This window comes from Pteropus medius, unplaced genomic scaffold, assembly GCF_902729225.1.
Source record: "Pteropus medius unplaced genomic scaffold, Ma_sr-lr_union100, whole genome shotgun sequence".
In the NCBI taxonomy this organism is placed as follows: Eukaryota; Metazoa; Chordata; class Mammalia; order Chiroptera; family Pteropodidae; genus Pteropus; species Pteropus medius.
In genome coordinates, this window is record NW_024356249.1 from 1,681,337 (window position 1) to 1,707,088 (window position 25,752).

General features: G+C 42.3%; 1 protein-coding gene and 1 pseudogene across 1 annotated transcript in view; both read right to left on the minus strand.

The window, feature by feature from the left end:
- Nucleotides 1-25,305, minus strand: part of TMEM178B (transmembrane protein 178B) — a 305,165-nt gene extending 279,860 nt beyond the window's left edge. The window contains exon 1 of the mRNA XM_039860967.1: nucleotides 24,924-25,305. Coding sequence (XP_039716901.1) covers nucleotides 24,924-25,305 — 382 coding nt within the window. The remainder of the gene's footprint in view (nucleotides 1-24,923) is intronic.
- Nucleotides 3,663-3,778, minus strand: LOC120601360 (uncharacterized; annotated as a pseudogene).
- Nucleotides 25,306-25,752: the final 447 nt, after the last annotated feature.

A 25,752-nucleotide genomic window follows, 5' to 3' on the forward strand; every position in this document is an offset into this window, starting at 1 on the left:
CCAATCTGACTGATGTCCTTATAAGAGGGGACTAGGACCCACACACACCCGGGGGGAAGACCACGTGAGGACACAGGGAGAAGACGGCCATCTTCAAGCCAAACATAAAGGCCTGAGAAGAAACCAATCCTATCAGCACCTTGATCTCAGACTTCCAACCTCCAGAACTGTGAAAAAGTAAATGTTGCTTAAGCCCCCCAGTCTGTGGCTACAGCAGCCCTAGAAAACTAACCCATCCTGTAAATAATACTTGCAACTCAGTAATGATGAAGGGGAGGGTAGGAAGGAGTAGAGGCTGCTGATGACGGTGCCTAGATGGCAGAAATAGAGCAGCAGGTAGAGAGAGAATAAAATGCTGGAAATCTGATTGTTTTTAGAACTGAAAAGGGCTCTAGCTTTGCTATATAGTAGCTCTTCCCTCATATTCACTAAATATATCCTTGCACCTAGAGATGAATTTCACCTTTTACTGTCAGGGGAAGGCTTTCCAGAGCCCTCCAGGAGGCCTAGATCAGCCTTCTATAGGTCACCGTGTATGAAAAACAGGGATGAAAATGGAGGCCCTTCACCCCCACAGCAGGAGCCAGGACAGCCCATTTCCTGTGAGCCTTCAGTGCGGCAAAGGCTCTGCCAGCTGTCCCAAATGCACTTCCTGCATCTCAGAAGGCCAGGAGGACACATATCCTGTTTGTTTTACATTCAGTACTGGTCAAATTTCTGACCTAACTGAGACTCAACTAAAACACTGGTAGCAAGAGCTCGGAAGATGCACGAATATATTTGCAGTTGCATGTGGCCGGGGAGGGGGAGGCAGCACGTGGGCGTGGTGAAGAAAGAAAATAGTTTCTCTGTTGACACCCAGCTGCCCCCGTGAAGACAACTCTCCTCTCTCAACAGGGATTATGCAGATGAGAACTGGTTCTGTAAAGGATCCCGAATCCAATCACCCGTTTTCCTTGCAATGATAGGAGTTTACCAGGGAAAAGCCATAATTCCAACATTAATACAGTCTTAGTAGAATGTGCCAATAAATCTTCAAAGAAAAACTGTCGGCAATGCTGTTATTAAATAAACGGAATGACATTGCATGGTACAAATTCAGGCACCACGCCTCATTATTATACAAATTCAAGATTCTTCCGAGTCAGATTTTGTCCCCTAAAACTGTGTGAAAGTCAAATAATAGCACTAGTCCTCCATTCACCAGGGCCTAGTGTTAAAAATTCACTCAGTCTTTAAACCAACATTTACAGCGCACCTACTATGTGTCAGGCAGGATGACAGAAATGGAGATAAACGTACAGATGGGATACGGCCCCTTCCTTCAAAGCATTCGTCATCAGGTAAGGTAGACAAATCAATAGATTCTAACATGGTATGGTCCGTGCTGCACTAGTGGCAAAGTGAAAGAAGAGATGGACACTGGAAAAGGCGATGCCTGAACGCGGGATTCTGACGGAACCTGAATCCTAACTTCCCCCCAGAGAGGACGTGAGCTGTCGGCACACTGGCTGCAACGCTCTGCCATCTCCGCTCGGTCCAACGACCTACGTCCACTACCAGATGCCCTTCGTTCCCGCCGCCACGCTCTACGCCACGGCTGCCATTCGGCAGGTCTAGACCTATCTCTGCCTCCCAAAGGCTTCAGAAAAGATGTGTTGGCACCACGTGGGGAGCCATAACTGTTTGTTTCTCTCCACACCTGAAAGAAAAGTAGGGAGCAGGGAAATGATAGAAATAGCAGTTGAGAAAACCCGCAAAGGACGTGAAGGGCTAGTCCGCGTGCCTCTGGGCTCCGGGCTAGCATCGACCCCTGGCGCACAGGCCTGGGGATAGCAGCCAGGGTGGCTGGCTGTGCTGGAGAAAGTTCCAGATGGTGGCTCCAGGGTCTTGGTCCCAGCCACCTTAGCCACTTAACTGGATACATTTTATTTGATCCCATCAGCCTCGACTTTCTCATCCGTGAAATGGGGTCATACCATCTACCCTGCCTACCAAACAGGGAGCTCGGAAAATCGAAGGAGCTGTGATAAGTGAAAATACTCTCAAGCCTGAAAAACACTGTACAAATTCAGAGAGGGTTATAATTAACCCAGCCACAAAGCTGCCTTGGGGCCCGATTAAAATATACTTTACCCCTCTGGATCGACAAAGTGTGAACATGGTTAAAAAATAGGGACAGCTACTCCCAAACAGAGACAGTTGGTGTGTGGGCAAACCCCGACAAGCATTCTCCATGCCAGGAAACCTGCATATGCTTAGAAACTAGCACGTTCTGTTGGTCTTATAGCAGCAGTGTAGGAGCACTCACAAAGCGAAACCGCAACAGGCGACACCACTGCCAAACACAACTGTCCCAACTCCCGAGGAATATGTGAACGCCAGCCCGTCAATGGAGGAAAGCACACCCTGTGCCATCAGACAAAGAAAGCCCCTGCAGAGGACGCACCCACGGTCGATGCACACAGAGCCTCTAGCAAAGTGGCCGCGCTTTGGACACGGACTGAATTTTGCCCTACCCCCAAATTCCTATGTTGAAACTTAGCTCCCAATGAGATGGTATTAAGAAGTGAGACGTCTGGAAAGTAATTAGGTCATGAGGGTGGAGCTTTCATGAATGGGATTAGTGTCCTTTTTTTATGAGGCCAGAGAATGCTCTCGTCCCTTAGGCCAGGGATCCCCAAACCCCAGGCCACGGACGGGTTCCAGTCTGTAGCCTGTTAGGAGCCAGGATGCACAGCAGGAGGTGAGCGGTGGGCAAGCAAGCAAAGCTTCATCTGTGTCTGCAGCCACTCCCAGCACCAGCATATTCGCCTCCGCTCTACCTCAGATCACCAGGCATTAGGTTCTCATAGAAGCACCGGTCCCTGGTGCCAAACAGGTTGAGGACCTCTACCTTAGGCCAAGTGAGGACACGGAAGATGGCAGTCTATGAACCAGGAAGTGGGTTGGATGACCTCACCAGACATCAAATCTGCCGGCACCTTGATCTTGGCCTTCCTAGCCTCCAGAACTGTGAGAAACAAACGTTTGTTGTGTAAGCCACCCAAGTATTGTTATAGCAGCCTGAGCAGACAGACACTGACCTATATACATTTCAAAGCCTGTGAGTAAGAACCTCTTTTAATAAGAGCTCCAGATAGTGAAACTATTTCCACAACCTGATAAGTGATTCACAAAAATAGTACTTTTTCTATCTGATTACAGTAAATTTTCCAATACAATGAATGCTTTGTTTGGCTGAACCATTTAATAGTCATTCACACTCTCTAATGAAACTACTAATTACAAAATCTCTGCATTGCAGGCAATAACCTCTTCGCAGTGCCTTAGTTCTGCCATCAAGTAGCAATTACTTTTCAATGGCTCTTACTCTTTTTCACTGATTCTTACCTCAAACATCCCAATCAAACCCACCAAAAAATGAAACTCACTTGAACATATAGGTAAGCACACAGCACGTGCGCACACACAAACACACACAATACACACACTATCCAGGAACTAGAAGAACAAAACTAGAGGTAATGACAAGGATCGTAGGGGACCCTCAGATTCAGATTATCCCTTTGCGCTGGCTAATTTAGGAAGAGCAGGGCTTCAGCTCTCTGTACACTGGAAATGTAATTTTTATTTTATTTTAATTTTATTATTATTATTTATGCCTACAGCACCTGGTCTTCCTAGTTGGTCTCCCACCCAAGTACTAACCAGGCTCGACCCTGCTTAGCTTCCGAGATCAGACGTCGGGCTTGTTCAGGGTGGCATGGCTGTAAATAGTGGACTGTGGCTCCACTGGGGCACGAACCCAGGCCTTCTGTGTGTAAAGCAGATGTGCTAACCGCTACACTATGAAACCACGTCCAGAGATGTATTTTTAGTAATTAAAACTAAACTCCACCACAACAAAAATATTTGCTACCTATTAGTGTCACTGGTACCATAATATGCTACATTTATTTTTATTTCTAGGTAACTATCTGTCATCCATCAGTCTCTCCAGCTGCTGTCACCAAACAAAACAGAAGGAAGCACTAAGCCATCGTGAGATATGTTTGTTTCAGGCTTGTTACCATTACAGCAGCTTCCAAGCCATGAGAATCATCATAAAGAAGCTGCACCTCACTATGCCCCAGGCTCCAAGGGCATCTATCTCCACCTGTAGCAGAGAAAACACAAGTTAATCACTTCAGCCATTTCTGCTAAGGCTCTTTAAACAGCAGTGAATTCTGTAGCTGAACAAATCAATGTTTACCACATGAACACAGGCAAAAAGACAGAAAGAGATAAGAATCTATTATTCCAGTTTTTAAAGGTTAAAGGGAAAAACAGAAAGATTGCATAAAACATTTTATTGTAGTTCATTAATTAATTAATCAAGAGTTGGACAACAGGCAACAGATTTGGGGTAACTTTTGCCAAACCCAAATTAGGTTCAAAAGAGCCAAAATATTTTTTCCCAGATTTGCAGGTTATGGACTTAGAATGTGGTGACTTATTAAACATTCCAAAGAATGTAGCATTTCAAAGGATTATTTCAATAACTTAGAAAAGTACTCAAATCAAGCCTGTGGAAAATAATTTTTTCTCCTTTCAAAAGATCCATGGAATGGATTAAGAGCTTTGAGGGCACTTAAGTCGGAATCTGTCTATTTATAAAATAGTCAGACTAGTAAAGGTATTTGTTTGTTTAAACAAACACAAAGTATACATTCAAGTGATTGTCTTTTAAAGCACTTTCGTGCTTTACCTCTGAGGTCTATGCAATTATTCTATTGCTCAAAAACACTTTTGGAGTGCTTCTTTGGAATAATTTAAAGAATAAGTTCATGAGCCATACAAGAAAATCAGCTTATTGTCATGCACTATAATATATATGCATGCGTGCAAACACAGTCAACCCTCATTATATCTATAGAAGAACTTTGGAGTGAAGAGTCTAAAAATAAATTTGGTTGAGCGTGCTTTTGAGTATTTATGTTAAAAAAAGGTATTTTGAAACTTCTGTAAATTTATGGCAACTAAAATAACATAACCACGTGATGATTAGGGAGCCAGAATGAATCAAGAATATCGGGGAGGCCAACCAGTTCTCCTGCACTGCCACAAAGTCCAGCCTGCTCTCTACTGTAAACTGGTTACAGAAAATGCCAGCATCTCTCACACTTTACAAGAAGAAGAAATGTGTATGTGTTTGCACTTATAGAGAGTGCAGAGTGAAATGCTTTCAGAGAGAAAATGCCCATTCAATCAAAAGATCCACAGAATCTTAAAAATGGAGCCATCCAGTAATTCGCAGTCTGGTCTTATACTCAATTGGAAGTTATGTTGTTAGGGTCTGAGAATCTGCATACTTGTAAGCTGCCCAGGTGATTGGAAGTGCAGCCTGAATTGAGAAATACCATTTTCATTTTATGAACAAAAGCTGTAAAACAAAGAGGTAGTGACTCCAGGTAAGTGGCAAAGCTGAAAGTAGGAGCCAGTGCTTTGACTCGACCTAGCACAGTGCTCTTTCAATTAAATGTCACCAACTGCTATGATTAAGGACAACAACACATTTATACAGTTGATACGTATGAAATTGCGATTTGCTATGGACCTACAACAGTGCGAATCGAGCCTCTGTGCCCCATCCAGGAGTCAGAACATTGCCGAGTATGGGAGCTCTATTCTCTTCTGCATCCATCTTTGAGAGGCCTCAGCTGATGGTTCTTTAACAATAAATTGCTAGCCATATTTCAGTGCTTTCAGCAAGCTGACAATCCAATTCAGACTGAATTGATGTGTAAACCCTCATTTCAGAGCCAGACACATAAGAAAGTGAAAAACGTAACTGTTTATAATGTTAGGAAAGAATGTGACCACAAAATACTCCTCCCACCTAATAGATAAAATTTCACATTAGAAATGTATTCCTTTAGCTTAAAGCTAAGTCTCTATATCTGTAGCAAGTTCCTTTGGGAAGGACCAGGCATTAAGCTTTATCGTTATTTACAACTGACAGTAAAAGATTCTCTCAGACTCTTTCCTCAGATGAAGAGTTATGATAGAAAGGAAGGTAGAGAAATGTTTTAATTGTCAGAAATGGGACTCTTTCAAAGGAGGAAAAGATTCTGGGAGGGGAGTCAGGGGTCTCCAAAGACAAACTTCACGTTGTCCATGGTCAAGTTCTACTGTGGATGATGCTGTATGGTCAAGCTGGTTTTAGCAAAGTTGAAGAGTGTTGTCTTGAGTTCTTGTGTTTGACATGTTTTTTACTTGTTTTGATTTGTTCGTTTTTGTTTTTTTTTTTTAAATAAAGATGACCAAGATGAGGCCAAAGACAAGTTAAAAAGCAAATTTCATCTGAAGGTGAAGATAATGCACAAAAGGGACTGCAAACTGAAGACTTTCAGATAAGTGCTTGCTGTGAGGCCCTTCTGGTGACAAAGGTCATTTTGGCAATTATCTAATACAGAGACCTACATATAAATGATGCTATTTAATCCATTCTATTTTCTTGCAAGTTTTAAATGTAATTATAGTCAACACTTACTAAGTGCCAGCTACTGTCCTCAGGTCTTTACTTGTACAAAGTCACTCAACTCTTACAATAATTCTGTAAGTTAAATTAAAAAAAAAATCTCCACTTTACGAATAAGGAAACTGAGGTCTAAAAATGTTAAGTAACTTGCTAAAGATCACACAGGAAATAGTGAAGCTGAAATTTGAAGCAGTATAACTCCAGGGTCTACACTGTTAACTACTTACATTCTAATAAAGATATTCAAAACAGAAGCCTAGATGAAACCATTTTACGCATAAACGTTTTGAAATTGGGTTGACATCAAAAGTATTTTTAATTTGTGTTATAATAAACCTGATAAGCCTTGTATTTAAAGCCTTTAAGGCCTTTAAGGGAGCAGTTTTTTATTTAATCTGGTGTGAGTGATTAAGGTTAGAACATTCTCCCATTGGCATTGTAGAAAATTTTCAATACCAAAATTTCAAATGGCACAGACTCTAACTTCAAGTGAGTGAGTAAAAGAGGTACTGTATGGGAGAGATGCCTTCTGACTGGGAAAGAGTCATAAGGGATTCATATTGTTAGGAAGGGAACTTGCAGCATGGAGCTCTTTTGATAATGTCATGAAACAGAATAGAAAATGATGAGTAGAAAATTTTGGCAAGCTGAGATAAAAGAAAAGTCTGGTTGTTTGAGGAGAAAAATAACTGTCTGATGGATAAGCTCTAGAAGAAGTACTGTACACACTAAATGATGAGATCTGAAAGACGGTTGCAAATTTAACACGAAGAAAATACTAAAATATTCAGGACCATGGACAGACTCCCATGGAGCTCTATTGGCCAAACAGAGGCTCATGGTGGATTGGTTTTCTTCAATTTTGAAATAACAACCAGGATTAAGTTAAGTGATCTTTAACAAAAATTTGGAGTAAAAACTAATCCTTTATTTTTTCAAATCTTGTTACAAATGCATAGAGATGAATATATAAATGAATGAAACACCATTGCGATGCCGGTATTGGTAGAAGTACCTAGCATTTTTTTGTGCTAATCTGAATAGACAGTTTACATGTCATCTTAGTGGTAGCTCCAATATAGTTTTTCATCTTAGAGTTGAAAAGAAATGCATTAAATTATAATATACATGAGTAAATGATGAAATACTAGCTACTTTAACAAATAAACTCTAAAATCTCATTAGCTTAACAAAGACGCTTTTTTTTTTGCTCAGTTGGCCAGCAAGGCAGGGGAGACCACTGTTTCCTGTCATTCAGGGACACAGACTTCCCAAGGGTTCGCTATCTCCACTCCTGGCTTCCAACATCACCCAGATTTACAGCATCCAAACAGAAGACAGAAGAGGAGCGATAGTAGGGGATCGCACGTGAGGCTACTCCTGATGGGTGAAACGTAGTTCTGAGTTCCTTCCCCTCGCGATACCATGTCTGAGGCTATTGATGCCAGAGGAAAGATATGGCTTGGTTGCCTGGGACCACCATCAGCACTGGCACTTCCCTCACCCATCTGGTCACTCCTATGGAGGCAGTGATGAAGGCAAGGTAGGAGTACCAAGCAGGAAAATAGATAGATACAGTCCCAATTCAACCAGCACTACGAGGCAGCACCCTGGAGTGCAGGGGTTAAGAGAACACAGAAAATGAAATAGTCCTGGTATGGTTCCACCATTAACTAGTCAGACAACAGATGATGTACTTTCTTGAGTCTCAGGTGCCTCATGCGTAAAATGGGAATATTGTATCTGCTCTATATGCCCCACAAATTGGTGAGGAGATATGGGGTTTGACTGAAGGAAAAAGTATTGATGAAAGGATATTATTGAGGAAAAAAAATGAGCAGCTACTGAAAGAGAGCAAGTAGGTGGCAGAAAATTAGGGAGGAGAACAACCTACTGAATAAGCCTATTACTATGATAGCTATGGAAGAAAGCAGCAATAACTCAACATAGAAAGATCATAAGCTAAAATTTCCCAAGAGCTTGAAAAAAATTAGTTGTGAAACACTCCCTGAAAGACACTTTATGGAAATTCAGAACCTACTCGATAGAACCAGACATACTCCCAGCCATAAACCCAAAGGGTAAAGAAAAAAGTCAAAGTTAGGTGCAATTATAGGTAGCAATGAATGACATTTCTCACATGGTTTCCATATTGGGACCTACTTTCCCCCCTATTTCTGAGTAGGAAGCAAAGGTAAAATTATACACCACCTGCTCCACTAACTTGCACCTGTTACTTTATCTCTAGAACTTACACAGTTTTTCTTAGAATTTTGAGTCCTTACAATCCCCAAGGAAGAAATACAAGAGGCTATTGACATCCACGCTTTTTCAAAGAAGACACAGACAAGTGATTGACTATAAATGCGGCTCATAATTTTTGCACAATATCCAGACTCTTTTTTTCCTCCAAGAAAGGAAGATCTTGTGACTTTAATTCCTGCACGTAGAAAACATTTGTTGCTGAGAGGTTGCCGCGAATTCTTGGGCTTTGTCTTCCAGGGGAACTTACAGTATAGCAAAGAGGGCTAATTCTGCACCACCACAGGTCTTTAGACATTTAATCAGCGGCCCTGAAATGCAGACACAGTGCAGCATTTTTAGAATGACAAGGCAAGAATGTGGCTATTCAGCCTGAAAATAAAGCAGCTTTATCTCAAAAATAACCTCATGTCATCAGAGCCAAAGCACCCTAAGATTCTGATTAGAGCGAAGCCATTAAATGAAAACCTGCAGAAACCGTTGTTGGTTAAAGGATTCCCTGCAGCGGCTAGTAAGAGAGGTTTCAGGATGGGCTGTACTGTCTTTTAAAAAATGAAACCTTTTAAAACTTTTCAGAGCACCATACCTCAAAAACCAACACATCACATTCCACCTAACACCTGAGGGCAAAATGTCTCAGAATGTCCAGCCAATCACCAGCCACCTGGTGCATAGAACGGTCAGGCTACTCTGACCAGTTCCTTTTCATAAAGCAGCGAGCAAAGCCAACATTCATAACCAGAATGTAGTTCACTCTCCAACCCTGTTTTCTTCAGAGAAATTCCCATTAAGTGCTCAATGACAATAAGATGCTGACATGCTATAGAAACTCTCCTCTAAGAAACTTAAAGCTCTTGGCCCAAATTATCCCACAAGCCTGTAGTGTGAGCAAAATGACTGATAACTTGCATCAAGAAAAGTCTTGGATTTTCACTTCCTCGCGCATCTAAAACATGTGTTTCTTCCTGGGCCACGTCCCTTTTCTTCCACCCTTTGTCTATCTGCTGTCCTGCCTCAACCTTCTCCAGCAATTTTTCCCTCTCTCTTTTTTCTCTGAACCATTAGTTTTGTCCCTATGTACTGGATCATCCCCATCAGCCCTCAACTGTGCTATTATTTCTCTAATTTAAAAAAAAAAATGTTTTAAGTCTTGCCTACTCCTAATTTTCTCAGTTCAGCTACCATTGTCTCCTTACTTTTGCACCGAAAATCCTTTAAAAAGTTGTCTAAACTTATTGTGTCCAGTTCCTTCCCTCTTCCCCTCGCTCTCGAACCCACCACTGAAATCAATGACCTCCACGTTAGAGAAATCCAAGGTTCGAGTCTCAGCCTCATCTTACTTGACCCGCTGGCAGCCTTGCACACCACTGATCACTTCCTCCTCCTTAAAACACTGTCTTTACTTGGCTTCCAGGACACCATACTTTCCTAATTTTTCTCACTACATTAGCTGTTCCTTCTCGGTCTCTTTTGATGAATCCTCCTCATCTCCCCGAGCTCTGTAAAGTCACTGTGCCCCAGGACTTAATCCTTGGACCTCTTCTCTTCTCTATTTACACTCACTCTCTAGGTGATCTCATTCAATCTCAAGACTTTAAATACTATCATTTGATGACTCTTAAATTTACATCTCAGGTGAGACTTCTCCCCTGAACTCGGGCCAATATATGCAACTGACTACTGACATCTCCATTTGAGCATTTAAAAGGCATCTCAGAAAGTAACAGATCCAAAATACGGATCCCAAACCAACATCCTCCTCCAGGCCTCTCCACCATACTTCATGGCAACTCCACCAGCTCCTCAGGCTAACAACCTTGGTGCAATCTTTGTCTTCTTTTTCTCACCCACCCTGCATTATGATCCATCAGCCAATCTTGATAGTTTTCCATTCAAAATATATCCAGAACCCAAGCTCTCATTGCATCACTCTAGTTCCAGCCATCATTCATGCTGACTGGTCTCCCTGCTTCTACACATGTCCCACTGCAATCTATTATTAAACTCAGCAACCCAAGTGATCCTTTTAAACCATAAGTCTAATCATGTCACTCCGCTTCTTGGAATCCTACAATGGTTTCCCATCTCACTCCTTCCTCCAGTTTTTAGCATATGGGCTGCCAAAGCAAGCACTCGCTCCTTCCTATGACCTTCAAACCCTATGTGAGGTGGCTCTTAACTTCTCTGACATCATACCCTACACTTGCTCCCCCTAGCCATTCTGTAATCATTGTCCTCTCTCCAGCATTCTAGCCATTCCCCCAGTGAGGCCCACTGCTCTTGCTACTCCCTCTGGGTAGTTCAGAGGGAACAGCTAATTCCCCCATGTCCATCAGCTCTTTACTCAAAAGTCACCTTCTCTGTGAGGTCCTCCCTTGCCCTCCATATATATTTGAGCCTGCCTTCACATTTCCTTCCTATCCCTTTCCATGCTTTCTTTTTTATCCTTAGCATCAATCACTGCCTAATAGATCACATATTTTATTTATTTACCTTTTTATCACGTCACCAGAATATAAACACCACATGGGCAGGGGGTTTTGCATATAGGGCAATATTGTACTCTAAGGTCCTAGGATAAATCCTGACACATAAGTATTCACCAAATATTTGTTGAGTAAATGAATATGCAATCTGTGTAATTTACTCATGCATCATGAAGGAGAAGCCCAGAATAGAAACTGTTACCCAATTATCCTCTCTCAATCCTCTCTCATATTCCTAGGAACTCACCTGTACATAAGTACCCTCAGCTCAGGTAGGACCTGGACTCTATGTGTTCACAGCCTTCAAGTTAAGAACCTGAGCCCAAAAGCTTTGTGTTGTCTTCCGTACGTTTCTAGCACCCTCCAACCCCACCCATATCACTCTGTGTTTGGGACCCCACACCTTTCCCAACTCCTCACTGATGCTGTAAGCAAGCTCACTGAGGTCTCTTAAAAAAAAGTGTTCAGATTACAAGAATATTTTTATGTTAATAGGACAAACAAGAACAACTATAATCTACTAGTGTTTGAGGCTAAAGAAATCAATTCTGTATTTCTCCATCTGGGAATTCTTCTATTAAAACAAACTGAAATTGTTTTCGATTCAGCTCTAATGGTAGACACAAAACCTCCTAGATTGTGTGTTTAGGCTGTTAAAGTCTTTGTTGTAGGACTCAACACCTTCAGAGAGTCCGTTTCTTCCTCCTAAATAATAAGGATCTCAATACAAGGATATCATCATTGTTGTTCCTAAATGCACTTCACTATCTTCTGTGGGGGCTTGTAGTGGGATAAGACAATCTATCTTCTGTGAAGAAGCCATTATGGTCTCTGATGCATCTCCCTTTTTAGCAGCTTATTGATCTACGAGCGCCCAGCCAGCCACCACACCACTACGGATATGTGTGATAAAAGCTGATCCAGGCATGCTGCTGGCATAGGAGCATAAAAGTCCTTCTTTGAAATATTAACAATTCTGCTGACCCAAAGAGATGAAATGCCACCTTCCAGTATGAAATAAACCTCTGGATTCCTATAGATTATAAAATAAACATATATGACAAGAGACAATTTTCTAAGGTAAGGGTTGCCCACCATTTTATGAGACTCACATTACTATATAACTCATCATACTTTTTATAGTTACTTTTTACAGCTAAATCCAGCTCTTTAAAACAACAATTTAGTTGGGATTCCTACCTGATGGTTACTATTGATTGTACAGTCTGAATTTTTATCTGTAGCACTTTATACAACTTGGGCAGAAGGTGCTGGAATTCAGTTTTCTAGCTTAAACCCAGCATAGTCTTAACTAATATAGATCCAGGCATTACAGTGGCCATGGAAATGTTCCCTAGATATGAATCGGTTATTCAACCTAGTTTAGCGAGCCAAGCAATGCAGCTACATCTATATTTACCTGCTAAAACCAAAAGAATCGCTCTCCTTTTCGAATGAGAGAGCAATGGGCTCTGCCCTTCAGAGATTGCGGGGCTAGAGGAGTCCTTAAAACCTTCACTGTGAGATGACCCAGCCTGTACAACAGTCACCGTCATTTTGGAAGAAAATCTACTTCTCTTTGGGACCCTAAGGAGTAACTATCTCTCTCATCCGTTGTTGAACTGGGACTCGGTGGTCTTCATAAGCAAAGATGCACTGTTTGACCCTCATGCCTTTCTGTCCCTACATCCCCCTGTAGGGGACATATGTTTTCTGTAAGCAATGCTGCTCCCCAACCACAGTGGGGTCAGACATGTCAGATCATTGGAGACAGATATTTGCCATGTTTTCTCAGCATCTGACCCACTCCTATTGAAAATCATGAACGATAAACTGAGGTATGAACGAAAGAGGAGACAGTTACAGAAGGCACAGTCTGTGATTTCTGGTCATTATCAGACCAAAATCACTCTCAGGAAATTTGAGGAAGCTTCCTTACATAAACAGTTGAGAGGGAGGCTTCATGGAGCTAGCCTGAAGACATTCCTGATGACAAACATTGAGAAAGTTGGAAAAAGGTTCTAAGGGATTGGTCAGATATTACAGACCAGCGGTAAATTGGGAAATCCTGATATCTATGATGGGAACAAGAAATAAAGGTAGACTTCTCTTTGTTCAATATATTATGAGTGGGAAGATCAGCCTAGGAAATGCATGAAGAGGAGAGAAAGTGGGCAAGATCATAATGAAGAGGCCTAACCAGGAAAAATGGAATAGTCCCCACTTGAAATTCTCATCTTGTGAATCAGAAATATGGGTGCTTTAAGGAAATGTAAACCTTAACAAAGGAAATAAATTGAAGTTTATCACATGCATTAAAGAACAATTCTCAGCAGGCTTCCTGTTAATAGAGAGTCTCCCTAGTCCAATGAAATTATGGCTCTTTGTTAAATAACATTTCCAGATTGACTGCATTAACTGAGATAAACCTTCATTCATTCAATAAATATGGATTAACTACCTATTATGGCCCATGCATTATGCAAAACACTGCAGGTAAAATAAATGAATAAGAAATGGTCCAAAAATAGTTTCAAAAAGAAAAACATGGAGAAACAAAATGTCACTGATGCTAGGAAGGGAGTATGTTTGGTGTGTGACAAAGGGCTAAGGAGGAAGAAGGCAGCTCTACCTGGGAAATGCGGGGGTGAGAGAACACCAAGCAAGAGTAGGAGGAAGGGCCGGAAGCTGGTTCCTAAAGGATAAGCAGGTGTCGGCCAGGCAGACTTGGGGTGGGGGTGGGAAGCAAGGACAGGGACTTCTAGGCAAAGGAAGAAGCTTCATAAGCAAAGAGTCCCAAGGCATAAAACAGCCTGTTCAGGGGCCCAGAAGTCCTTCATCGGGACTGGAGGAGAGTGTGCTGGTGTGGAGAAGCGTACGCAAAAGGATGAGAGAGATAGATGGGGCCAGCGACACTGCCAGAGACACTGCCAGACCCGTGGGGCCTTACGTGCCAAGTGAAGATGATGGACCTTATCCTGACTGATGGGCCGTGGGGAGCCACTGACGGATTTTGACCAAGCTATAACATGATTAGATTACATTTAGGAAAAAGCACTCTGAATAGAAAGTACCAACGAGAGATGAGATTAGAGAATGAGGAAACCAAACACAGAGTGCCTCAGGAGTACAGACGGTGGGGAGAGGAGCCTAAGTGCATCAGGAGTGAAGGTGACTTGTTCCCTGCTTGGAAGAGTAGGTAAGAGAGCCCCGAGGATGATGCTCAAGTTTCTGGTGAGGGCAGGTAGAGAGGCAGTGATCTCATTCCCCAAGATGGAAGAATGTGAAAGAGAAATGACTCTGAGGGGAAAAGAGAAACTAGGTTCTTCTAGACTCACAGAACATGCAAGTGGAGACAACCAGTAGGTGAGATGTTTGGGTGGAGAGTGTGAACAAGAGATTCCCAGTGTGACAAGCCGTGAGCATCATGGAGTGAAAGTGGCCATGGACGTCAATGAGATTGATCAAGGAGAGGGTGAAGGGTGAGATAAAGACGTGAGAAAGCAGAGCCAGCGAAGGAGAAAGAGTAAGGGCAGAGACAGAAGCAAATCCAGGAGAACGGAGCTAGAGGAGGAAGGGTTTTCAAGGAGAAGGAACAGTCCCAGCATGAGGACACAGAGTGGCAGGGGCTTGAAAACACTGAAGGTGAAGGAGAGGAAGAGAAGAAAGCCAGGCCAGAAGCAAGGCCACACCTGAAAAAAACCAGGGCCAAGCAAGATTACCTTCCGTTTCCTTTGCGTTAACACATTCGGGGAGGAGGAAGAGAGAGGGAGAGGCTAGAGACACAGGACAGCCTCTTCCAGAATGGAAGGCCATCCACCTACGGAGGTGCAGAAGTGCAACGTGCATCTACCTCCCCGCAGAGCATGATGAACAAAGCAGCTCCTCCACCTGGGAACTTTCAATGCCGGCCTCCTGCCCCGAGCCACATCTGAGCATCTTATCGGCCCTGTGGTTACTGAAATATCAGCTTGGAAATTTTTCTGCCTGAAAACCCCTGATATCGCTTGGAAATTTCATGATCCCTAGTAACTTCAGACAAAGCTCCGGTGTTTTAAAGCATCATCAGGTGAAAATGAAACCCTTGCTATCGTTCTGATGGGATTTTTCTGTTCCAGCTATAGCTAGTATAGAGTGGGAACATATCACTATGCTAAAGTTACCCTCATAATTTTAAGAATAAAGAATCGAAAAATAATTCATGAATCGGAAAGTTACTTAAAGTTTTACTAACATTCTCAACTCCGTTTCAAGAGTGTTATAAAAACTGCTTAAGAAGTACAATCCTGATTCCTTCTTAGCTTTTCCTTTCCTGGTTCCTGCCGAGTTCTTCCCCTGGATTCAAATGCCTTCCCAGATGTTTGCGCTCAGTCTCTGGTTTGCCTCACACCCTCTCTGTCTCCATGTCTGATCTATTTTAAGTTCAATGTCTGATTAAGGTAATTGGCAGGGTAGCTGTAGGTGACCTTTCTGGGCCTTGGAATTCTTGGTTTTTCCATAAATTGCAGGAAATTTACAAATTTACTGACTTGTACATTAGTCTCTATCTCAGAAATAAATCATTGTAAAGCCCTAACTTCCTCCTCTTACGTCATATCAGAAGGGAATAAACACAATTTTATTCTTCCCAAACCCTTCCCCCACGAGCTACTGTCAGTGAAAACTGCTGGCTATGGTTAACTGATTCTCTTCTCCGCTAAATGCCTCTTGCTACTGCTTACAAAAGTCAGTCACAGAATGCCTCAAAGACAGTTTTCCAAGAATTTTCCTTAAAGAACCTACCTCCTGCACACTGAATGGTATAGTCTGAAAAAAATTTTAACTCTTGTGTAAGAATTGTAAAAACCTTCCACACAGCTTGAGTGTGGATGCATGTGCGTGCCCTATTTGCATCAGATTTCTGTTTGTTTTTTAAGAAATAAAGTATCACGAATGATTTTAAAGCACCTTCCCAATTTCATCTTTCCATCTTGAGAAAAGTAAATATCATCCTTCATTTTGTGTTTATCGGTCCCATGCATATTTTTATAAATACAATGCAAATACATTTCCATAAACAATATCGAATGTCATTTGATGTTTTTGAGCTTCATATAAATGGCATCACAGTCTACATTTAATTCTGCACACTGATTTTTTTCACTCAAATTTTATGTTTATCCACTTGGAAACATATAGATCTAGTATATATATTTTCAATATATGATGTTGGCTTCCTTTGTACGAATATGCCATATTGCATTATCGGTCTTCCTATTAATGGACCCTTAAGCTTTTCCTTTTTTGTTTATTTACTTATTTTGCAGCTACAAACAGTCGTGCCTTGGACATTCTTGAATGTGTTTCAGATACTCATGTGCGGATTGCCAGGAGGAGAAGTGCCAGGCTGCAAGGTACACACATCTTCAGCCTCAGAAGGTAGCATCCAGCTGTGTCCCAGCATTGTGTCAGGTGACACACAGAAGCATACGAGCTCAGAGCTTCTTTAAGATAAAAACAACCCTGTTCTATCCAGGTCTGGGAAATACTCCAGGCCCTTGGGGAACAGGAGCTGTGTTTGCCTAAACAGAATTGCTATTATAAAGATGAAGAGGAATCCAAGGCAAAGCTAAATGAGACAGACTCTAGAGCAAACGACGCACCCAATGGCGTGAGGTTCGGCAGACAGAGCAGCAGAGCATCTGAAAACTCAGGAAATGATACAAATTTATGAAGATGACCTAATATAAAGTAAATTGCTTTTTCTTGGCAAAATATTTTGACGCCAAAAAAAAAAATCAATTGAAATACTTCAGACACTGTAGTCTCCCATAAAAACAGCAAATCTGTGAAACTTCTTTGAAAGTGGCTTTACTCAGAATAAACATTACCTGTAACAGACTGCCAGTGACTCCTGGAATGGACCTTTAAACATCATCTCTGTGTATGCAAATTTACAAAAAAATAAACTTTTTCATCCTTGAGTCACCTGTTCATTGCCTGACTTATATCACCGTTATTTTTAAATATTGCTGAATAGAATATCTCTGATATGGTTTATAAAACTCTGGTAGCAATGGCTGACTCTTGGGGGTGAGTAGAAGGCAGACTAGACAAGTACTACCTTGTCAAAATTAATTACTGATTTTTAAATGAGGCTAAGACTTCACCTTATCAATCCACAGAAAACCTCTCTAAGTACATTGCCTGCTGCTGCAAAGCCTCCCCTGACCGCCCCAAAACTCAGAACTCACTCCAGCCCCCAGCATATAAATCTCTCAGAGCACCAACCCTGGGGCTTGTATCTGTTAGTCTCCTTGCACACTTGCTCCTTTTTTTCTCTCTCTTTGAAGACAGGAACTATGGATTTTACTCAGGGTCCTCTGCCCCGAGCAATGTGCCTGACATAGTTGGCACTCAAGAGACATTTTTAGAATAAATACAGTGAAGTGTTCTTCATCATACAATAATTTTTAAATGATGCAAGAAATGTATTCATTACTTTTCCTTGTTTTATATATTGGTGCTCTTTAAACTAATTTTTTAGAAAAACAAAAGAAAGATATAACGTTCAAAAATGCTGAAACGTAAGCCCTATGAAGGCAAGAATTTTGTCTGTTTTAACTTCTGCATCCCAAGCATACTTGGGCTAGTGCCTAGCACGTAGTAGGTGCTCAACAAATGTGTTGAATAAATGAAGATCCTTGGCTATAAAGTATTCTATACACTAACCAGTAATCCAGTTCTTTTACTAAATTTTAATATCTTTTTAATTTATTTATTTTAATTGTGGTAAAATGTACATAACATAAGATTTTAATCATTTTAACCGTTTTTAAGTGTACAGTTCAGTGGCATTTAGGACATTCACATTTATTTTTTCCATTTAGTTTTTAATTATTTAACCCCAATCTGCTACACGGCACTGTAAATCCCCACGCAGGGGACGGGTGAGCTTGGCGGTGGCGCTGTGTGCTGGTAGGGGACCCACCGCTCCCTTCGCCTCTTCCGTACACACCAGTGCCTGGGAGGCTCCCTTTGCAAATGTCTCTCTCTCTGTCTCTCCGTCTTGCTCTCCTTCTCTCTCCTCCTTCCCCTGCTTTCCCTTCCCTCTCTTTTCACCTTCTCTCAGCCGTTGATCTGGTGTTTACCCTCTATGGCCTAAATTTAACTTTCTCATCAAGTGTTAGAGTATGAAAATGCTTAAAGCTTATATAATCCAAACCCATTCTTTTACGTATGAAGAAACGAAGTCCTTTAAAAGAATGTAGGCACTGTCTCAAAAACAGGAGACACCCAATGGAGATGGCAGAATAAATCTTCTGTTTACTTGCCCGCCAAGCCCTGCGGTCCCTCCTCTGAGTACTGCTCTGGGTAAGCAGTCTGAAAAGTATCTGCATCTGAGTGAACATTGGTGACTACTGTCTAATGTGTAGATGTACCTAGTTGTGAGTGGGGGGGGGTGTACATAGGTGTGGGTGTGCATAGTGTGGGTGTCCGTGTGCATGCATGTGTGTGTGTGTGAAGGGTCAAACTAACCCAAGTGTGTTTCGAATTCTGCCTGAAGGCCTAGGAGCACCTACTAATAGCAGAGAGGGAGAAAATATTTTTAACTGACAATCCAAAGTGGAATATACCGAATCGATCCTCTAATTGATCCTCACCAACCCTACAGTAAAAGAATAAATTAACCGACCTTCTCGGACAGAAACAAAGCTCTTGACTTTGTTGATTCACTAAGAGGAGCTCAGCCCTGAGTTCCCTGACCAGTTGGTTCCTGATCCAGTTGACAAAGACATGACCATGACCTCCCGAGGAACAGCCTGATCCAGCTCCACATGACAACGAACCTGGGAATCCTGAGCTAGAACGTAAGCGCCCTTCGGACAGGAACCACATCATGCCTCTTCCTTCTCCACCAACACCCAGCAGAGGGCTCGGCACACAGCAGGTGCTCAAAACACATCTCTCTACCCCGTCCTCTCTCCCTTCACACACACACAAGTTTGCCCATGGAGTCACAGGGCTCCTTCCATAAACATCGGCTCTCACTAGTGAATTGTATTTCAGCATGACTGGGGAGGAGGAACGTGACTAAGAGTGAGCTTGCTTGTACATCTGGGCGTACATGTAACGTGTATGTACAGGGATGCACACTATATATAAAGACCGTGGGTGTCTGCATGTGTTTGCTTGTGAGCAGGTAAAGCCCCTCTGTGTTATAAAACCAAAACTAATGGAACTATTTAATTTGGGGCTTACTTGTCCATGTTCCCCTTTGTGCTTCCTAAGGGCAAAGACACTCCGTGACACTCAGTACCCCACCTTATATTATACACTGATTAGATCAATAGATATTATTTTTATTCTGTATGTTTTTATTTATCATCTGTCTCCCCACCGCCCCCAGAAGGTAAGCTTCACCGTGATGCCTAGCCCCTAGGCACTCAGTAAATATTTGCAGGAGGCATGAGGATGTCCTTATGTCTATGACCTGAGCATCTACCACAGTGAACAAAGTAAATACTCAAAACTCATATAAAAAAAATGTGGATGAGCTTCAGTCTGCAGATCTCAAAGCAGGATATGGGAACCACTTTAAAAGATCTTCATCCTCAGTGCTAAGGTGAAGTCCTCGAGTGGGTCTTACCTCAGTGATTCTAAAACCACTTCCTATTTTTCAATTTGAGGGATCAATATACCAGCCTCTTCTCCACCCAACCCTGCCCCAACAGACTCCTTGGTGACAGCAGAGTGCAGTGGGCAAGTTCCCAAATCGGGAGCCAGAATTCGAATCCTGGCACTTTCATTTCCTTATCATAAGACCTGGCAAGTTAACTGACATTACTGTGCCTCCGTCTCCTCAAACTGTAGAATAGAAATAAAAATAAATAATAATGTCCACCTCAGAGCACTATCATGAAGAATAAAGTAGCTAATATACGTAAAACTCTTAGAAGAGTGCCTGCCATCAAATTTGGCAATTATTATTACTAATCTTTCCCACCTAGTCAACTTTGCAAGTTACTTTGAATGGAGTTGAGAGAGAAAAAGAAGAGATGAAGAGAGAGCATGTGAGAATTCTGTGAGTCAAAGATGGAAAATTAGTAAAACATAGATTTAGCATAATTGACCATGAACTAAAACCTTTCACCCAAAACATTCAAGTGGAGGATAATATATTTAAATTTAAACCCAAGTTACCATGTTTAGTTACCCTCAGTTGAAACAAAGCCTGTGCTTATTCTTTTCAGAGGCCACAGGCCCCACGTAGCATACCGTTCAATAGAACTTTCTGTGATGATGGGCAAACTCTCTAATCTGCACTGTCCAATATGATAGCCACTAACAACACATGGCTAGTGAGCATTTATAACGTGGCTGGTGCGACCAGTGAAATAAATTTTTCATTTTATTTAATTTTGGTTATTTTCAATTTAAATAGCCACACATGGCTACATTATGGGGCAGCATGGCTACCGGGGACAGGAGTACACAAGCTCCTTGACTCCCAGTGCTCTGCTCCCTGCTCCTGGTCTGCTCCTCTTCCTCACCCCAGATATCAACACTCTCAAGGCTTAGGCGCTGTTTCACACCTCCGTGGCTGTGCATATGCATACAGGTCCCTTTGCGGAAATGCCCTTCCCCTGCAGCCACCTCTAAATTTCATAAAAATCTTGTTTAGGTTTCATTTCCTTGAGGCAACTTTGCCTCGCCAACTCCCACCTTACCTCGCTTTACTGCTAACACAATCTATCACTGCCTCCTCTGTGTGTCTCTGCATCTGTTTCTGTTGCTCTCATCATCTGCCTGTTGTCATTTATTCTCTGTGACACTAATAAACTATGGGAACTTTAAGGACAGGGTCTTACTCATCCTTTCATTCTAGTGAAGCACGCCCATCACATAATACATGTGCAGTAAATATTTGCTGAGTACATTATTAATTTGCGACTATGTACAATGTTTTATTAAAATAAGTTTCAGACTACTGACAACCACTCCATCATTATGGAAACTATATAAGTCAAATTCTATTATAAGGCCTATTATCAAACAATGAAGTTCTTACAGAGTCTCAGTTGAAGGTCTACTTATTTCAAGCCATTCAGTATAACATTTCAATACTACTCAAAGAATATAAATGTTCCCTGGAACAAAATCCTACCTGTAGCTGTTTCTCCTAAGGGTCTGGAAGTCTCTTGGATTTCAGAAACTGATCCTGTCATTGATCTGTCCCCCAGTGCTTGCAGTGACTTACTAGGGAGACAGGGACGAGGTGGAAAAGTAAGAAGACAGAGGACCTGATTATGGATACGGTCACATGGAGATTCAAGGGTACTCTCTCCTTGCGACATCCTCTACCTAATCCTACATCCAAAAAGGAAATAATTAAAATCTAAGCCAATGTGAAAAATAATGATTGTGGGTGATATGTCTATTCAGTGGCATATGTTATCCAAAAAAGTATTGTTTCCCTTATTCCTTAACAAAGCTTTTGCTCAAAAAATCTTGTTAAATTATATAGCATCGGTTAAGATATTAACCTGCTCTGAGAGCCACACTGGTTCATTGTTGTTTTTTTTAAATCACAATTTCCTGACTAATCCTTTATTTGGATTTCCACACATGTTCCTACAATTAGAATAAGCACTTGATGGATACACTTCTATGAACCCAATTTGTATGTGACATTTCCCAAGTAGCACACATCCAGCTGGTGGCTGTATTTTTAAAATGATTGTTTGTCCTGCCCTCCAGGAACTTACAATTGAATAAGATAAACAAATAAATACACAGTAACCAGAAATGCACATTTGTGGGTAAAATCATGGCAGCCAGGCACTGAAAAAAATGGATTTCAGAAAGAACATGAGCCCAAAGGACTTAATCTTCAAATCAAATATAGATTTGACTTTTGTTTTCTTATTAATTATGTGGTTTTGTTTTATTTAAAATGCACAAACAGCACATTTTGATGTAATGAACATTGATTTAATAAATGACTAAGTTCTTTGGGGCTGTATAACCATTTAGATAAATTTCTAATTTTCCCATAATATTGACAGGTTTTTAATAGTCTTTTCTCTGGTTTCTCTTTCCCCTTACCCAACACATATCTCCCAGAATTTTAATCTAAGACATTTCAAAGAAAGACAAAGCCCCAAGATATTTTTTAAGGCTGATAATGAATACTGAGAGATAAATATCTTTCCCTAAGATGCCCTAAATTTAAATAAAGGGATATTAATTTCATTTTTTAAACCTCTTTCTAAAATCTGCCAATCTAGGAAGAATACTGACTGATTAAGTCTAGAAATTACATTCCATATGTTATTAGAATGGCTAGTGAATTCTCCTAATATAAGATGCACTTATTTCCAAAATGTGTCTAGCACTGTTCAGAGAAGGAAGATCTGGCTTTCAAAGATTATGTTTTGAGATTAAAAATGAAAATAGTGACCTAAGTCTCTGAAGATCTGTAAGGCTGGCATTCCATCTATCTCAATAATACCTAACGAGAATGTCAAACGGTCAGAAACGGCCATGGTAAGCGGGTGCTTGCCGCTGACAGTGATTGCTGCATTTTGGGTGATGGGGAAGAGGATTTCCATTAGTTGAAGTGAAATACAATGCCCTGCCAGCTCTAGGTATCAGTGCATTCAATCCCCCTGCTGTGCCGTGTCCATTTTCTGTTTCTGCAATTAAAAATCAGTCAATACAAAGTCAAAATGTTGTACATTCCTCCCCTATCCCTTTCCCTGTCACTGTGTTTCCAGCTTCACCGGAAGAACATGTCACTATGGTAACCAATCCCTCTGGTGCACAGACCAAGTCAACCTTTCAAGCCGGATTGCCAAGCAGAGCAACATGAAATCAAAGGCCTCATTGCAACCACCAGAAGCCATGAATGCCATCCTCCTTTTTCAAAGTGGGGTTAATCATATGAGACGGAAGGACACCTGTCTTGTTCCAGGAGGCATTCAAGGAAGAAAATTCAAGAATGTCCTTCAGCAAGTCCTACCAGTTTTTGTCAGCCATTAGCAACATGAATTCCTCCCCACACTTCAACTAACTTCCTACCAATCCAATTTTTATGAAAGCAGAAAATGATGGATAAAACAACAACTTTATGAGTCTGAGAATCTGGAAACTGCTGTAAAGTCACCCACTGTCAGAAACGATGCTGCTTGCTCTTGTTTTCCTACTTCTAAATCCAAACTCAAATTGCTCTCTGAATTCTCTAATATCCCGTACTTTTACAAAGTTGTAGAGCTCCAAATGGGTCATTCTGCTCTAGTAAGAGACTAACTAGGAAGCGGATGTGATGTTTGTAATATTAATACACTCAAAACTAAATCTGCTAAAATCCCTAGTCATTCTTAAGAACCTACAAAACAACATTAAGATAGACATACCTCACCTCAATCTGAGTGACTACCCGGACCATACCCACTGCTTGTCATTCTTAAACAGTTGACATTTTTTATTAACAATTTTTCTGATCAATTTCAATATTTTTATAAATCAAAGAACATCTGTTCTCACAAATTATATTTAAACAGCATTAAACCTGCATTATAATATTAAATGATATTAAGAACTGTTTTCTATTTTGGCTTCGAAGATTACAGATAAGCAACATCATTTTTACCTTGCCATCATCATTTAATAGTTGAAGAGAATGAAATGGAAGGGGGAGAAAAAGAATCATAAAATCGCACCATATCTTCCAGGATGTAACTACCATAGAACACAACATAATCCCTCTTCCATGTATATCCAAACAGTATTTCAGTGGGTTAATGGAACAGGATGGTCCCAAAAGTATATATCATTCAAGACTTACAAATTGCATCAATAAGCAGACTTTTAAAAATGCATATGATCGTATTAAAGTATCCAATAAAATTTTATCATTAGCAAATGCAGTTTTTTTTTTCTGTTTTGGTACATGTCGGATATTTTGTACATAAGTTTTCTGAAAATAGTTTTTTTTCTTTCTGCACTGCCTACCTTGGTGTTACTTGAAGAACTACTTTTTTGTGCTAGTTAGAACCTGATAATATTCAATGCACACAAGTCACTTCCGACAACCTCTTTCTCAAAAGGAGAAATCAAGAATTGCAGTATGATGCTAGTGGCCAACAGGCTTTAAGCTGCAATAGGGCAGGATCTGTGATTTATTGATGTTTATATGACCAATGCCTGCACCATACTTGGTAGAGTATAGCACTTAGCAAACGTTTCTGGTATGAATAAGACCTTCTATCTGAGATGTCTTCCCCAATTTCCCTTGATGACCCAGTTCAACATCTAAAATAAAGATTAAACCTGGGAGTCTGTCTACCCCGACACATCGCTCTTAAAGGGATTCCTCTGCTAACAGCACAACATTGTAGATTCCCTTTCTTCTCAGAAACTGATGAAGCATTACCCTGGATAAAAACCCTGGACCATGATTCCTATGGAATCAAACGCAAGACAAGGGGCCGGGTCGGAGAGAGGTTAAGCCTCCGTAAGCAGCTACTGCGGGGCAAGTTCTACCCCTTCAAGGCTCGAGCGGGCCTGGATAACCTGACCTCCTGGAGCCGGGCGGCCTGGCAGGCTGCGGCCAGGCTAAGGAAAGAGACTGCTGCGAGGCCTAGGGGCGCGGGGCCCTCCGCGCTTACCTTTCCGAATGAGCGCGGCGATCTCGGGGTCGAAGCCCTGCCGGTGGCACTTCCTCCAGAGGCCCATGTTGGTGGAGTTGTACTGCCGGCTGCACTCGTCGGCGGGGCTCATGGCGAAGAGCTGCCGGCGATTCCGCGCGCGGAGGAGTTTGCCCTCCCAGCGGTCCAGGCGCGAGCGGCTCGCCCGCAGCGGCAAGTTGTTGTTGTTGTTGTAAATGAAGCCAGGGTCGACCCGGCGGGTGTTGAAGGCCTTGCACCTGTCCCTGTGCTTCCTGGCGTCCGTCTCGTACCAGTGGTCCGAGCAGATGGCCACGGCCAGCATGCCGAGGGCGCAGAGCGCTAGCGAGAGGCCCGTGTAGAGCAGTAACCTTCCGGCAGCCATGCCTCCGCTTGGCGGCTACACCATGGGCATGATCCGCCGCAGCCTCGCCTTCCCGACGCGCGCCCGGAACAAAGCGGCGGGCGGCGGAGCCAAGTGGGGAGGGGGACCGGAGGAGGACTCGCGGCGGCGCCCCCTTGGCCCCCACCTGCCGGTGCGCGGCCCAGGGACTGCGGGGATGGGGGCGGGCAGCCTACAAAGTTCTGATCCGGAGAGGCTCCGGCCAGCTCCTGGGCATCCTCCTCCTGGGCAGGTGCAGCCTCCGGCGGCGGCGAACCGGACAAGGCCACCTCCCGCCCCCTCCCGGCCCCACAGGAAGCAACTGCTCCGAACCGGCCCCGTCGGCACGCAGCCCGGCTTCGGGCGCCGCTGCCCTCCGGCCGGAAACTAACGCCAAGTGCCCTCGGCTGTGGCGGGGCTGCTGGGCTTTCTCTGTGCAGGGCGGCGACG